Source organism: Lichenostomus cassidix, unplaced genomic scaffold, assembly GCF_008360975.1.
Source record: "Lichenostomus cassidix isolate B80296 unplaced genomic scaffold, HeHo_3.0 HiC_scaffold_34, whole genome shotgun sequence".
NCBI lineage: Eukaryota > Metazoa > Chordata > Aves > Passeriformes > Meliphagidae > Lichenostomus > Lichenostomus cassidix.
Window position 1 is genome coordinate 818,647 of NW_028147431.1, and position 16,938 is coordinate 835,584.

A 16,938-nucleotide genomic window follows, 5' to 3' on the forward strand; every position below is an offset into this window, starting at 1 on the left:
ATGGACATCGGCGGCCTGGAGACGGTGGTGGCCAACTCGGCCTACGTGTCGGCCCGCGGCGGCCCCGGCGGTGGGGGCGGCAAGGACCGCAAGGCCAAGCTGCGCCTGCCCCACATCTCCAAGTGCGAAGCCCTGCGAGCCCAGCTGGGCGGCGCCGCCCAGAACGGGGGTCCCGCGGCCCCCAACGGAGCCCCGCCCGGCCACACCCAAGATGGCGGCCAGGACACGTCGTTCCGGTGGCAGTGCGTGGAGCAGCCCATCGGGAAGCTGCTGTTCCGGCGGTTCCTGGAGGGGGCGCCGCAGTTCGCCGCGGCCGGGGCGCTGTGGTCGGAGATCGAGGCCTACGAGCAGTGCGAGGAGGTGGAGAGAGAGGCGACGGCCAAGCGGCTGAGGAGTCGGTTCTTCACGCCGGGAGGGTCGGAGCATTGCGGGTTCCTCAGCGCTAACGCCACGGCCACGCCCACAGGTGAGGGGCAGGGTGGGGTGGCAATATGGCGGCTGTGATAGCGACGTGGCAGATGTGGTGCCGGTATGGTGTGTGTGACACCAATATGGCGGGTGTGACACCAATATGGCAGGTGTGACACCAATATGGTGGACGTGACGCCAATATGGTGGGTGTGACACCAATATGGTGGATGTGACACTAATATGGGGGTGTGACACCAATATGGTGGACATGACACCAATATGGTGAGTGTGACACCAATATGGTGAGTGTGACACCAATATGGCAGTCGTGACACCGATATGGCAGTCGTGACACCGATATGGCGGGTGTGACACCAATATGGCGGGTGTGACACCAATATGGGGGGTGTGACACCAATATGGCGGGTGTGACACCAATATGGGGGATGTGACACCAATATGGCGGGTGTGACACCAATATGGGGGATGTGACACCAATATGGCGGGTGTGACACCAATATGGCAGGTGTGACACCAATATGGTGAGTGTGACACCAATATGGTGGGTGTGACGCCAATATGGAGGGTGTGACACCAATATGGTGGGTGTGACACCAATATGGAGGGTGTGACACCAATATGGTGAGTGTGACACCAATACGACAGTTGTGACACCAATATGGCAGTTGTGACACCAATATGGCAGTTGTGACACCAATATGGCGGATGTGACACCAATATGGCAGTTGTGACACCAATATGGCGGATGTGACACCAATATGGTGGGTGTGACACCAATATGGTGGGTGTGACACCAACATGGCAGTCGTGACACCAATATGGCAGATGTGACATCAATATGGTGGGTGTGACGCCAATATGGTGGATGTGACACCAATATGGTGTGTGTGACACCAATATGGTGAGTGTGACACTAATATGGGGGTGTGACACCAATATGGTGGATGTGACACTAATATGGTGGGTGTGACACCAATATGGTGGATGTGACACCAATATGGTGGGTGTGACACCAATATGGTGGGTGTGACACTAATATGGGGGTGTGACACCAATATGGCAGATATGACACCAATATGGTGGGTGTGACACTAATATGGGGGTGTGACACCAATATGGCAGCCGTGACACCATCATGGCGGACATGGTATCAATATGGCAGTTGTGACACCTCAATGACGGATGTGACACCAATATGGCGGCCGTGACACCAATATGGCAGTTGTGACACAACACCAACATGGTGATCATGACACCAATATGGCAGCCGTGACACCAATATGGTGGACACAGAATCAATATGGCAGCCATGACACCAACATGGTTGACATGACACCAGTATGGCAGCCATGACACCAATATGGCGGCCATGACATCAACATGGCGGACATGACACCTCATCAGTGGCTATGACATCAGCATGGCGGCCATGATAGAGTTGGCAGCCATGACACCCCAACGGTAACTGTGCTGGTATTGGCGGCCATGACACCCCAATGGCGGCCATGACACCTCAATGGTGGCAATGATGGTGTTGGCAGCCATGACACCCCAATGGTGGCCATGACACCCCAATGGCGGCCATGACACCCCAATGGCGGCCATGACACCTCAATGGTGGCAATGATGGTGTTGGCAGCCATGACACCCCAATGGTGGCCATGACAGTATCGGTGGCCATGACAGTATCAGCAGCCATGATGATGTTGGCAGCCATGACACCCCAATGGCAGCCATGACACCCCAATGGCAGCCATGACAGTTTCGGCAGCCATGATACTCTAATGGTGGCCACGACACCCCAATGGTGGCCATGATGGTATTGGCGGCCATGACACCCCAACAGTGGCCGTGATGATGTTGGCAGCCATGACAGTATCGGCAACCATGACACCCCAATGGTGGCCATGACAGTATCGGCAGCCATGACACCCCAATGGCGGCCATGACACCCCAATGGCGGCCATGACACCCCAATGGTGGCCATGACAGTCTCGGCAGCCATGACAGTATTGGCAGCCGTGACACCCCAATGGCGGCCATGACACCCCAATGGTGGCCATGACACCCCAATGGTGGCCATGACACCTCAATGGTGGCAATGATGGTGTTGGCAGCCATGACACCCCAATGGTGGCCATGACAGTATCAGTGGCCATGACAGTATCAGCAGCCATGATGATGTTGGCAGCCATGACACCCCAATGGTGGCCATGACACCCCAACAGCGGCCATGACACCCCAATGGCAGCCATGACACCCCAATGGTGGCCATGACAGTATCGGCAGCCATGATACTCTAATGGTGGCCACGACACCCCAATGGTGGCCATGATGGTATTGGCGGCCATGACACCCCAACAGTGGCCGTGATGATGTTGGCAGCCATGACACTATCGGCAACCATGACACCCCAATGGCGGCCATGACAGTATCAGCAGCCATGACAGTATCAGCAGCCATGACACCCCCATGGTGGCCATGACAGTATCGGCAGCCATGACACCCCAATGGCAGCCATGACAGTATCGGCAGCCATGACACCCCAATGGCGGCCATGACACCCCAATGGCGGCCATGACACCCCAATGGTGGCCATGACAGTCTCGGCAGCCATGACAGTATTGGCAGCCGTGACAACCCAACAGCGGCCATGACAGTATCGGCAGCCATGATAGTATCGGCGGCCATGACACCCCAACGGCAGCCATGACACCCCCCTAACCTCCCCTGACGCCCCTCAGGTACCACGATGCCCGGCGACCTCTTCGCGCAGGCGCGGCAGGAGCTGCTGGCGCACCTGGAGACGGCGGCCTGGGCGCCGTACCGCGCCTCGCCCGAGTTCAGCCGCTTCGTGCAGTTCAAGTGGCTGGAGAGCCAAGCTGTGGGCATCGACGCCTTCGTGGAGTTCCGTGTGCTGGGCAAGGGCGGCTTCGGCGAGGTGTGCGCCTGCCAGCGCCGCGCCACCGGCAAGATGTACGCCAACAAGCGCCTCAACAAGAAGCGCCTCAAGAAGCGCAAGGGATACGAGGTGGGGGCGGCCGGGTGGCCCCGTGGGTGTCCCCTCGGTCCCCTCGGATGTCCCTCTGACCCCGTGGGTGTCACTCGGTCCTCTTAGATGTCCCTCTGACCCCCTGGGTGTCCCTCTGTCCCCTTGGATGTCCCTCTGACCCCCTGGGTGTCCCTCAGTCCCCTTGGATGTCCCTCTGTCCTCATGGGTGTCACTCAGTCCTCTCAGATGTCCCTCTGTCCCCATCCGTGTCCCTCTGTCCCCTCAGCTTTCCCAGCAACCTCTCAGTGGTCCCTCTGTCCCCAGATCCATCCTTCTGTCCCCAGATCCACCCCTCTGTCCCCGGTCCCCAGGCAGCGCTGGTGGAGAAGCGGATCCTGGCTCATGTCCTCAGCCGCTTCATCGTGTCACTGGCGTGTCCCTGGTCACTGGTGTCCCTGGTGGTCGCTGATGGTCACTGGTGTCCCTGACTGTCCCTGACTGTCCTTGACTGTCCTTGACTGTCCCCAATGTGTCCCTGACTGTCCCTGACTGTCCCCAATGTGTCCCCGGTCCCCAGGCGGCGCTGGTGGAGAAGCGGATCCTGGCTCGTGTCCACAGCCGCTTCATCGTGTCGCTGGCCTGCGCCTTCCAGACCAAGACTGACCTCTGCCTCATCATGACCATCATGAACGGCGGCGACCTGCGGTACGGGGCCGGGGTGGCCTTCGAGTGACACTGGGGTGGCCTTGGGGTGACACTGGGGTGACCCTGGTGTGGCCTTGGGGTGGCCTTGGCATGACACTGGGGTACAAGGCTGGGGTGGCCTTGGGGTGACACTGGGGTGACCCTGGGGTGACCTTGGCATGGCCTTGGTGTGACCCTGGGGTGACCTTGGCAGGGTCTTGGGGTGACCCTCGGGTGACCCTGCTGTGACCTTGGCATGGCCTTGGTGTGACCCTGGTGTGATCTTGGTGTGGCCTTGATGTGACCATGATGTGGCTTTGGATTGGCCTTAGTGTGACCTCAGTGTGACCCTGGTGTGAACTTGGTGTGACCTCAATGTGACCTTGACATGGCTTTGGATTGGCTTTAGTGTGACCCTGGTGTGACCTCAGTGTGACCGTGGGGTGACCTTGGTGTGACCTTGACATGGCTTTGAATTGGCTTTGGTGTGACCTCAGTGTGACCCTGGTGTGACCTCAGTGTGACCCTGGTGTGACCTTGGCACATTGCTCTGGCCCAGCATCCGGTGTGGCCTTGGCGTGTGTCACACGTGATGGGGACAAGAGCAATGCTGGGGTCTCCATGTCACCTCCCCAGGGCCTGGCACGTCCCCATGTCCCTGGCATGTCCCCAGCGCATGTTGCATCTCCTATGTCCCCAGCATGTCCCTAGCATGTCCCCAGAGCATCCCCATGTCCCCATAGTGTCCCCACGGCCACCATGCCGGTGCCACACACACAGAGTGTGTGCCTGCTGTGTCCCCAATGTCCCCAATGTCCCCAACATCCCCATTGTGCCCAATGTCCCTGATGTCCTCGATGTCCCCAATGTCCCCAATGTCCCCAATGTCCCCAATGTCCCCATTGTCCCCAATGTCCCCAACGTCCCCGATGTCCCCAACATCCCCAATGTCCCCAATGTCCCCAATGTCCCCAGGTACCACATCTACAACGTGGACGAGGAGAACCCTGGCTTCCCCGAGCCGCGCACAGTTTTCTACACAGCGCAGATCCTGCTGGGGTTGGAGCATCTCCACCAACATCGCATCGTCTACCGCGACCTCAAACCCGAGAACGTCCTGCTGGATGACTCTGGTGACAGCAAGGGACACTGGGGACATTGGGGACGTTGGGAGATTGGGGATATTGGGGATACTGGGGACACTGGGGACATTGGGGACATCAGATCCTGCTGGGGTTGGAGCATCTCCACCAACATCACATTGTCTACCATGACCTCAGACCTGAGAACGTCCTGCTGGATGACTCTGGTGACAGCAGGGGACACTGGGGACATTGGGGGCGTTGGGGACATTGGGGATGTGGGGAATCAGGGTGACATTGGGGACATTGGGGACATTGGGGACACTGGGGACATCAGGTCCTGCTGGGCTTGGAGCATCTCCACCAACATCGCATCGTCTACCGCGACCTCAAACCCGAGAACGTCCTGCTGGATGACTCTGGTGACAGCAGGGGACACTGGGGACATTGGGGATGTTGGGGATGTTGGGGATATTTGGGACATTGGGGTGATTGGGGATATTGGGGGATTGGGGACATTGGGGACATTGGGGACATCGGGGATGTGGGGAATCAGTGGGACATTGGGGACATTGGGATATTGGAGGCATTGGGACATTTGGGATGTTGGGCGATGTGGGGCATGGAGGGGACATTGGGGACATCGGTCACTGATGGTCACTGGTGGTCCCTGGTGGTCACTAATATTCACTGGTGGTCCCTGGTGGTCACTGGTGGTCAGTGATGGTCACCGCTGGTCCCTGGTGGTCAGTGATGGTCCCTGGTGGTCCCTGGTGGTCACTGATGGACCCTGGTGGTCACTGGTGTCCCTGGTGGTCACTGGGGGTCACTGGTGACCATTACTGGTGGTCACTGATGTCCTTGGTGGTCACTGATGGTCACTGGTTGTCCCTGGTGGTCACTGGTGGTCCCTGGTGGTCACTGGGGTTCACTGGGGCTCACTGGTGCCCCTGATGGTCACTGATGGTCACTGGTGTCCCTGGTGGTCAGTGATGGTCACTGGTGGTCCCTGGTGGTCCCTGGTGTCCCTGGTGGTCCCTCGTGGTCACTGATGGTCACTGGTGGTCACTGGTGTCCTTGACCCTCAGGCCACGTCCGTCTGTCTGACATGGGTTTGGCCGTGGAGCTCAAGGAGGGACAGAACAAAACCCGCGGCTACGCCGGGACCCCAGGTGGGGACATTGGGGACACTGGGGACATCTGGGGACATGGGAGGAACCTTGGGGATGGTGGGGATGTTGGAAGCTCCCCCAGTCACCCGACCCCTCTGTGTCACCTGTGTCCGCCCAGTGTCACCTGAGTCCTCTCAATGTCACCTGAGTCCCCTCAGTGTCACCTGGGTCCTCCTAGTCCCCCTGTCCCCAAGCACCTGGGTGCCCCCATGGAGAACCCAAGGGGGTCTCCAATGTCACCTGTCACCCTCAATGTCACCTGGATCCCCAATGTCACCTGTCACCTCCAGGTCACCTGTCCCCATCAAAGTTCCCTGTCACCCCCCAATGTCACCTGAATCCCCAATGTCCCCTGTCCCCTCAATGTCACCTGGATTCTCAATGTCACCTGTCCCCAAAGTCCCCTGTCCCCTCAATGTCACCTGGATTCTCAATGTCCCCTGTCCCCAAAGTCCCCTGTCCCTCAATGTCACCTGGCCCCCAATGTCAGCTGTCCCCAACATCCCCTGGCTCCTCAATGTCACCTGGATTCTAAATGTCCCCTGTCCCCTCAATGTCATCTGGATTCTCAATGTCACCTGTCCCCAAAGTCCCCTGTCCCCCAACATCCCCTGTCCCCTCAATGTCACCTGCCCCCCCATGTCCCCTGTCCCCTCAATGTCACCTGGATTCTCAATGTCACCTTTATCCCAATGTCCCCTGTCCCCTCAATGTCACCTGTCCCCCTCCACATCCCCTGGATTCCCCATGTCACCTGGATCCTCAATGTCACCTGGATTCTCAATGTCATCTTTATCCCCCAATGTCACCTGTCCCCTCAATTTCCCCCCAATGTCCCCTGTCCCCTCAATGTCACCTGTCCCCCTCCATGTCACCTGGATCCTCAATGTCACCTGGATTCTCAATGTCACCTTTATCCCCCAATGTCACCTGTCCCCTCAATGTTCCCTGTCCCCTCAATTTGCCCCCAATGTCCCCTGTCCCCCAATGTCCCCTGTCCCCTCAATGTCCCCAACGTCCCCACAGGTTTCATGGCCCCCGAGCTGCTCAAGGACGAGGAATACGATTGGTCAGTGGATTACTTCACGCTGGGGGTGACAATCTACGAGATGCTGGAGGCCAAAGGTCCTTTCCGCCGGCGGGGGGAGAAGGTGACCTCACCCACCCCACCCCAGGAGACCCCAGGTCACCCCCAGGACACCCCCAGGACACCCCAGGACACCCCAGTGACCACGGGAACCTCCAGGAACCCCAAAGAACATCAGAGGGTTCCAGGGAACCTCCCCAGAACCTCCCGTGGACCACCAGGGTCTGCCCAAAAGTCATCCCAGGGCTCCCAGAAACCCCTCAGAAGCCTCAGGGAAACCTCGAGATCCTCCAAGAAACCACCCAGGACCCTCAGAAACCCCCAGGAACCTCAAAGAAACCACCCAGGACCCTCAGAAACCCCCAAGAACCTCCAAGAAACCACCCAGGACCCTCAGAAACCACCCAGGACCCTCAGAAACCTCCCAGGACCCTTAGAAACCCTCAAGAACCTCCAAGAAATCCCCAAGAACCTCCAAGAAACCCTCAAGAACCACCAAGAAACCCCACAGAAAACTCCCAGGAGCCTTAGAAACCCTCAAGAACCTCCAAGAAATCCCCCAGGACCTTCAGAAACCCCCAAGAACCTCCAAGACCCCTTAGAAACCCTCAAGAACCACCAAGAAACTCCCCAGGTCCCTCAGAAACCCCAAAGAACCTCCAAGAAATCCCCCAGGACCTTCAGAAACCCCCCAAGAACCTCCAAGAAACCCCCAAGAACCTCCCCCAAACCTCCCAGAACCCTCAAAAAACCTCCCACAACCCCTCCAGAACCCCCCAAGGACCCCATAGGACCACCAAGGACCCCCAAGGACCACCAAGGATCCCCCAAGAACCCCCATTTCTCCCATCCCCACTCAGGTGGAGAACAAGGAGGTGACGCGGCGCATCCTGAACGACCCCGTGAGCTACTCGGACAAGTTCAGCGCCGCGGCGCGCGAGGCCTGCGAGGGTCTGCTGGCCAAGGACCCCCAGAACCGCCTCGGTTTCCGTGACAACAGCTGCTCCCAGCTCAAAGCCCACCCGTTCTTCGGGAGCATCAACTGGGGACGGCTGGAGGCCGGTAATGACCAGGGTGGGGCTGGAGGTGACCAAAAGGGTGGGGTTGGGGGTGACCAGAGGGGGTGGGGAATGGGGTCTGTGGTGGGGGTTGGGGGTGGTGGAGGGGTGGGTGGTCAAGGTGGGGTCTCCAGAAGGTGTTGGGGTCGCCAATGGGTGTTGGGTGGTCAAGAGTTGGGGGGTCAAGTGGACATTGGGTGGTGAAGAGTTGGGTTCTCCATGACCTTTGGGTGGTCAAGAGTTGGGGTCTCCAATGGTCATTGGGTGGTCAAGAGTTGGGATCTCCAATGACCTTTAGGTGGTCAAGAGTTGGGGTCTCCAATGGTCATTGGGTGGTCAAGAGTTGGGGTCTCCATGACCTTTGGGTGGTCAAGAGTTGGGGTCCCCAATGGTCATTGGGTGGTCAAGAGTTGGGATCTCCAATGGGGTTTGCATGGTCAAGAGTTGGGGTCTCCAATGGTCATTGGGGTTGGGGTCTCCAATGGGGTTTGCATGGTCATGGACATTGGGTGCTCATGGAGGTGTCTCCATTGAGTGTTGGGTGGTCAAGAGTTGGACTCCCCAATGGTCATTGGGTGGCCAAGAGTTGGGGTCTCCAGAGGGTTTGAGGTCCCCAGTGGTCATTGTGTGCTCATGGTGATGTCTCCATTGACATCTCCATTGGGTGTTGGGTGGTCAAGAGTTAGAGTCTTCAATGGGGTTTGGGTGGTCAAGAGTTTTGGTGTACAATGGAGTTTGGGTGGTCAAGAGTTGGGGTCTTCTGTGGACATTGGGTGTGCAAGAGTTGGGGTCTCCATGACCTTTGGGTGGTCAAGAGTTGGGATCTCCAATGAGGTTTGCATGGTCAAGAGTTGGGGTCCCCAATGGTCATTGGGTGGTCAAGAGTTGGGGTCTCCAGAGGGTGTTGGGGTCTCCAATGGCCATTGGGTGGTCAAGAGTTGGGGTCTCCACTGGACATTGGGTAGTCAAGAATTGGGGTCTCCTTGACCTTTAGGTGGTCAAGAATTGGGGTCTCCAATGGTCATTGGGTGGTCAAGAGTTGGGGTCTCCAATGGTCATTGGGGGTCAGAAAATGAGGTCTCCAGTGGGCGTTGGGGTCTCCAAGGAGCTCTTGGGGGAATCCAGAAGCCACCTGAGATATCGGGGTGCTCTTGAGGGATTCCAGAACCTTCTCAGATATAACCAGGGGGTCCCCAGAAATGACCAGGGGGTCTCCCCCATGTCCCCCCCAGGCCTGGTGCCCCCCCCGTTCGTGCCGGACCCCCGGCGGGTGTACGCCAAGGACCTGGGGGACGTCGGGGCGTTCTCGACGGTCAAGGGGGTGGAGCTGGACGCTGGGGACAACGCGCTGTGCGACACCTTCTCGTCGGGGACTGTCCCCATCCCCTGGCAGGAGGAGCTCATCGAGACGGGCGTGTTCGAGGAGCTCAACGTCTGGGGGGCGCCGGGGACTTTGCCCCCCGATTTGGACCCCAACAAATCGGGGGGGGACGGGGGGGGCAAGTCCTCCACGTGCAGCCTGCTGTGAGCGGGGGGGGCGCCGGAATTTGGGGGGAAAACTCCGAAATTTGGGGGAAACCCAAATTTGGGGGAAACTCTGAAATTTGGGGGGAAAACTCCAAAATTTGGGGGGAAAACTCAAATTTGGGGGAAAACCTGAAATTTGAGGGGAAAACTCCAATATTTGAGGGGGGAACCTGAAATTTAGGGGTAAGATCTGAAATTTGAGAGGGAAACTCTGAAATTTGGGGGGAAACTCTGAAATTTGGGGGAAAACTCCAAAATTTGAGGGGGAAACTCCGAAATTTGAGGGGGGAACCCGAAATTTGGGGGTAAGCTCTGAAATTTGAGAGGAGGGCTCTGAAATTTGAGGGGGAAACTCCGAAATTTGGGGGGAAACTCTGAAATTTGGGGGCAAACTCCAGAATTTGAGGGGGAAACTCCAAAATTTATGGGGGAACTCCAAAATTTGAGGGGCAGATGCCGAAAATTTGAAGGTGAGACCTCAGAATTTTGGGGGGGAAATCTGGGGGAATGAGGGACTCCAAGAGTGGGGGTTTCCATTTTGGGGTGTCTGAATTGGGGTACCCCAAAATTTGGGTGGAAGACCCCAAAATGTGAATGGAAAACCCCAAAATTCGAGTGGAAGACCCCAAAATATGTGTGGAAAACCCCAAAATTCGAGAGGAAGACCCCAAAATTCGAGAGGAAGACCCCAAAATTCGAGAGGAAGACCCCAAAATTCGGGTGGAAGACCCCAAAATTTGTGTGAAGGACCCCAAAATATGAGTTGGGGATCCCAAAAGGACCCCAAAATTTGGGTGGAAGACCCCAAAATTCGAGTGGGGGGGATCCCGAAATTTGAAGTGGGGACACCAAAATTTTGGGGTATTTGGGGAGGGGGGAAAGCAGGGAAATCCCCAAAATTAGCCCCCCAAAAAGGAGAGACCCCCCCCAAAAATTTGGGACCCTCCCCCAGACCTCAGCCCCCCCCTCAGCTTGGTGCCACCTCGGAGGGGACACGACCCAACCCCCTCCCAAATTGGGGACCCCAAAATTTACCTCGTTCCCCTCCCCCACCCCAAAAAATGGGGGTTTCCCCTCCCCCACCCTTCATGTATAATAAATCGTGTCGTCGCTGCTCCGTCTGGGGGGTGTGGCTTTGGGGACATTCCGGTGTCACCCGCGGTGTCACCTCCCCCCTGCTCTGGGTCACCACGATGTCCCTACAGTGTCCCCCCGACACCCCGATGATGTCCCCAATGTCCCCGTGTCTCCACGTGTCCTCTTGTGTCCCCCAATGTCCCCAATGTCCCCAATGTCCCCAATGTCCCCAGTGTCCCCAATGTCCCCCCAATGTCCCCTTGTGTCCCCCAATGTCCCCCAATCCCCGATGTCCCACTCACCACCCTGTGTCCCCAATGTCCCCAATGTCCCCAATGTCCCTGTGTCTCCATGTCCCCAATGTCCCCCAGTGTCCCCAATGTCTCCCATGTCCCCAATGTCCCCCAGTGTCCCCACTGTCCCCGTGTCTCCACGTGTCCCCCCACATCCCTGTATCCCCCATGTCACCCAACGTCCCCAATGTCTCCAACATCCTCCACGTGTCCCCAGTGTCCCCAAAGTCCCCATATCCCCCCATGTCCCCCCAGTGTCCCCATTGCGTCCCATGTCCCCATATCCCCCACATGTCACGCCATGTTCCCAATGTCCCCATTGTGTCCCCCTGGTATCCCCAATGTCCCCAATGTCCCCAATGTCCCCAATGTCCCCAATATCCCAAATGTCCCCATATCCTCGACATCCCCAACATCCCAAATGTCCCCCATGTCCCCGTTAATGTCCCCAATATCCCAAAAGTCCCAGCTGTCCCCAATGTCCCTCATGTCCCCAACATCCCAAGTGTCCCCGCTGCGTCCCCAATGTCCCAAATGTCCCCAATGTCCCCAACAATGTCCCCATTAATGTCCCCAACATCCCAAATGTCCCCAATGTCCCCCTGTGTCCCCAATGTCCCCATGTCCCCATAACCCACCCATCCTCCCCCAATGTCCCCAGTGTCCCCAATGTCCCCATGAATATCCCCATGAATGTCCCCACTAATGTCCCCAACATCCCAAATGTCTCCATGTCCCCAGTGTCCCCATATCCCCCATTTCCCACCAGGTCCCCAATGTCCCCCACGTCCCTATATCCCCCCAATGTCCCCAATGTCCCCATACGCCCCCAATGTCCCCAATGTCCCCATATCCCCCCAATGTCCCTAATGTCCCCAAGGCCAGCTCAGCTCTACGGTGTTTATTGGCGTCTCTAACACTCACTGATGCAGATAAATAGTGGACATTTGTCACCTCCGCCACCCCCCCGCCGCGGGGACACCCCGGGGACACCCTGGGGACACCCCGGGGACATCCCAGGGACACCCCGGGGACATCCCGCCACCCCCGCGGGGACACCTCCCCGACCCCGAGAGGGACGGACGCCGTGGGGACACGCGGAGGTTGGGGACATCCCGGGGGGGGGGGGACATCGTCACGGGGTCACCTCGGTGGGGACATCCCGTGGGGACACTCCATGGAGGTGACAGCACTGGGGACATCCCCCTGGTGACATCCCCTTGGTGACATCCCCACTGAGGCCACCTCAGCCAGGTCCCCTCCTCAGTGCCACCACCCAGGCGACACCCCCAGGGCCACCCCCGCCCCTCCCCCGCTGTCCCCAAGGTCCCCCCGCCCCTCCCTCCCCCCCCCGTTTTTTGCCACTTTTCCCCATTTTCGTTCATTTTTTGCCTCTTTTTTTTTTTTTTTTTTAGTTTGTTTTCCCCCTAAAGTGCGGTCGGGGAGGGGGGAGGGGACATTGGGGGAGGGGAGGGGACACGGGGGGGTGGCGCGTGTGGGGTGGGGGAGGGGCGGGGGGGGTCAGTCAGTAGCAAACGCGGCCATGAAAGTGCAAAAGGGGGGAGGGGCCGCGGGGGGGGGAGGGGAGGGGAGGGAGGGCCTTGCACGAGGGTGGGCCTGGCACGAGGACAGGCCTGGTGTCAGAGCGGGCCTTGCACGAGATTGGGCCTTGCACGAGGAGAACCCTTGCACGAGGAGGATCCTTGCACGAGGATGATCCTTGCACAAGATTAATTCTTGCACAAAATGAATCCAATCCTTGCATGAGGATGATCTTTGCACGAGGATAGGCCTAGTGTCAGGGTAGGCCTTGCACAAGGACAGGCCGGTGCCAGAGCGGGCCTTGCACAAAAATGATCCTTGCACGAGGGAGGGCCTGGTGTCAGAGCGGGCCTTGCACGAGAATGGGCCTTGCACGAGGAGATTCCTTGCACGAGGATGGTCCTTGCACAAGGCCTTGAACGAGGAGAATCCTTGCACAAGATGAATCCTTGCACGAGGAGGATCCTTGCACGAGGAGAATCCTTGCACGAGGATGGGCCTGGCACGAGGACAGGCCTGGTGTCAGAGCGGGCCTTGTATGAGATTGGGCCTTGCACGAGGAGAATCCTTGCACGAGGATGATCCTTGAACAAAGGCAATCCTTGCACAGGATGAATCCTTGCACGAGGACAATCCTTGCACGAGGAGAATCCTTGCACGAGGATGGGCCTAGTGTCAGGGTAAGCCTTGCATGAGGACAGGCCCGGTGCCAGAGCGGGCCTTGCACAAGATTAGGCCTTGCACGAGGAGAATCCTTGCACAAATCCAATCTTTGCACGAGGAGGATCCTTGCACAAGGATGATCCTTGCACGAGGATGGTCCTAGTGCCAGAGTGGGCCTTGCACGAGGACAATCCTTGCACGAGGAGGATCCTTGGACGAGGATGGGCCTAGTGTCAGGGTAGGCCTTGCACGAGGACAGGCCTGGTGTCAGAGCGGGCCTTGCACAAAAATGATCCTTGCATGAGGACAGGCCTGGTGCCAGAGCGGGCCTTGCACAAGATTAGGCCTTGCACGAGGAGAATCCTTGCACAAGATGAATCCTTGCACGAGGAGAATCCTTGCACGAGGAGGATCCTTGCACAAGATTAGGCCTTGCACGAGGAGAATCCTTGCACGAGGATGGGCCTAGTGTCAGGGTGGGCCTTGCACGAGGACAGGCCTGGTGCCAGAGCGGGCCTTGCACAAGATTGGGCCTTGCACGAGGAGAATCCTTGCACAAATCCAATCTTTGCACGAGGAGGATCCTTGCACGAGGATGATCCTTGCACGAGGATGGTCCTAGTGCCAGAGTGGGCCTTGCATGAGGAGGATCCTTGCACGAGGACGATCCTTGAAGAAAGGCAATCCTTGCACAGGATGAATCCTTGCACGAGGACAAGTCTTGCACGAGGACAAGTCTTGCACGAGGACAAGTCTTGCACAAGGATCAGCTCGCTTCAACGCAGGCCTTGCACTAGGATAGGCCTTGCACGAGGATGATCCTTGCACAAATTCAATCCTTGCACGAGGACAATCTTTGCACAAAGCCAATCTTTGCATGAGGACGATCCTTGTGCAAGGACAGGCCTGGTGTGAGGGCAAGCCTTGCACGAGGATCTGCTCGCTAGAGCGCGGCCTTTTGCACAATCACAGGCCTGGTGCCAGAGCAGGCGTTGCACAAGGACAGTCCTTGCACAAGGACAATCCTTGCACAAGGGCAATCCTTGCACAAGGACAATCCTTGCACGAGGATGACCCTTGCACAAAGGCAATCCTTGCACGAGGACGGGCCTTGCACGAGGACAGCCTTTGCACAAGCGCAGGCCTGGTGCTGGAGTGGGCCTTGCACGAGGGTGGGGATCACACCAGGCCTGTCCTAGTGCAAGGATCATCCTCGTGCAAGGATTATCCTCCTTGTGCAAGGAACATCCTCGTGCAAGGATCATCCTAGTGCAAGGAACATCCTCGTGCAAGGATCATCATCCTAGTGCAAGGATCCTCCTCGTGCAAGGATTATCCTCCTTGTGCAAGGATTATCATCCTAGTGCAAGGAACATCCTCGTGCAAGGATCATCATCCTAGTGCAAGGATCATCCTCGTGCAAGGATCCTCCTAGTGCAAGGATCATCATCCTAGTGCAAGGATTATCATCAAAGTGCAAGGATTATCATCCTAGTGCAAGGATCATCAACCTAGTGCAAGGATCCTCCTCGTGCAAGTATCATCCTAGTGCAAGGAACATCCTTGTGCAAGGATCATCATCCTCGTGCAAGGATCCTCCTCGTGCAAGGCCCACCCTCGAGCCGGCAGCCCCTCCCTCGCACACTCGGCGGGCGTGAGCGAGTGTGAACGCGTGAGTGTGAGCGGGCGTGTGACACACGGGCCTCGCACGCTCGTGTGAGGCGCGGAGGGGTGTGCAAGGGGCGGGAGGTCATTGCACGAGGGCGGCGTGGGAGGGGCGGGGCTTGCACGGGGACACTCCTTGCACACTCAGGATTGCACAGTGGTGTTTCCTTGCACACTCACGGTTGCACGGGGACACTCCTTGCACACTCACAATTTTACAGGGTCGCTCCTTGCACACTCACCACCACTCGAGGACACTCCTTGCACACTCACCATTGCACAGGGACACTCCTTGCACACTCGCTAGGGCAAAGGAAGCGGTTTGCACACCCGGAATTGCACAACAGGACCCCCCCTTGCACACTCACAGCCGGACAGGGACTGTTCCCTCGCGCGAGGATCACCCTTTGCACGCTCAGAATTGCACAAGGACGGTCCTTGCACACTCAGAATTGCACGAGGAGCCTCCCTGTTGCACGAGGATCCCCCTTTGCACGCTCACGACTGCTCAAGGACAGGCCTTGCACACTCAGAATCGCACAAGGATGGTCCTTGCACGCTCACTATTGCACCAGGACGTGCCTTGCACGCTCACAGCTGTGTGAGGATCGCCCTTGCACACTCGGGAGTTGCACGAGGGTGGTCCTTGCACACTCAGAACTGCTTGAGGACACCCCTTGCACACTCAGAATTGCACGAGGGTGGTCCTTGCACACTCAGAACGGCTCGAGGACACTCCTTTGCACACTCACAGGGACACCAGGCCCCTCCTTGCACACTCAGACTCGAACAGAGCCCCTCCCCTTGCACAAGGGTGGTCCTTGCACACTCAGAACTGCTCAAGGATACCTCTTGCACACTCAGAATTGCACGAGGGTGGTCCTTGCACACTCGTAACCACTTGAGGACACCCCTTGCACACTCAGAATCGCAAGAGGCCCCCCCTTTGCACTCTCACAGTGCCACCAGGACCCTCCTTGCACACTCAGAATTGCACAGGGCCTCTCCCCTTGCACGAGGGTGGTCCTTGCACACTCAGAACTGCTCAAGAATACCCCTTGCACACTCGTAACCACTTGAGGACACCCCTTGCACACTCACCATTGCACGAGGACAGCCTTTGCACACTCAACATCACAAGAGGACCCTCCTTTGCACACTCAGGATCGCACAAGGACACCCCTTGCACACTCACAGAGCCCCCAGGCCCCTCCTGGCACACTCAGGATTACACAAATACACCTCTTGCACACTCAGGATCACACAAGGACCCCCTTTGCACACTCACAGAGCCCCCAGGCCCCTCCTGGCACGCTCAGCCCGGCCCAGCCCCCTCCCCTTGCACGCCCGTTGCACACTCGCCCCTCCCCCCCCCCAGGAATGTCGCTGCGATGCCGTAAGGTGCCGAAGGGTGGGGGAGGGGTGGGAATTTTGGGGTTTTTTTTTTCGGGGGGTGCCCCGGGATAGTGGGGGGGGCTCCCCCGGGGTGGGGGAGGGGAGGGGCCCGGGGTGGGGGAGGGGCCCCTGAGGGGGTGCAAACGCTGCGGGGGTGGGGTGGGGGGGGGCGAGCCCCAAATGTTGGGGGAGGGGCGGTTACGGAGTGGGGAGGGGCTGTTTCCGAAATTTGGGGAGGGGGTCCCAAAATCCTGGGGGTCTTTGGGAAT

At 58.0% G+C, this 16,938-nt stretch overlaps 1 protein-coding gene and 1 long non-coding RNA gene across 2 annotated transcripts; one reads left to right on the top strand and one right to left on the bottom strand.

The window, feature by feature from the left end:
- On the top strand, nt 1-10,035 carry GRK1 (G protein-coupled receptor kinase 1). Its single transcript, XM_085045130.1, has 8 exons — nt 1-466; nt 3,177-3,463; nt 4,002-4,129; nt 5,084-5,241; nt 6,279-6,362; nt 7,389-7,513; nt 8,310-8,511; nt 9,740-10,035. The coding sequence occupies exons 1-8, from the start codon at nt 1-3 to the stop codon at nt 10,033-10,035; spliced, it is 1,746 nt and encodes a 581-aa protein (XP_084901256.1).
- A 2,581-nt stretch (nt 10,036-12,616) lies between these two features.
- On the bottom strand, nt 12,617-16,862 carry LOC146423085 (uncharacterized). Its single transcript, XR_014847648.1, has 5 exons — nt 16,361-16,862; nt 14,984-16,123; nt 14,890-14,926; nt 13,281-14,838; nt 12,617-13,021 (listed from the first exon to the last, which is right to left on the bottom strand). It is a non-coding gene; the product is annotated as an uncharacterized LOC146423085 (long non-coding RNA).
- Between the last annotated feature and the right edge of the window lie 76 nt (nt 16,863-16,938).

Excerpts from the sequence above, each read along its gene's own strand:
- GRK1 (XM_085045130.1), top strand. The coding sequence starts at position 1 with ATGGACATCGGCGGCCTGGAGACGGTGGTGGCCAACTCGGCCTACGTG. Across the intron at positions 467-3,176 it reads CGCCACGGCCACGCCCACAG|GTACCACGATGCCCGGCGAC; the intron begins GTGAGGGGCAGG and ends GACGCCCCTCAG. Across the intron at positions 3,464-4,001 it reads AGAAGCGCAAGGGATACGAG|GCGGCGCTGGTGGAGAAGCG; the intron begins GTGGGGGCGGCC and ends CCCGGTCCCCAG.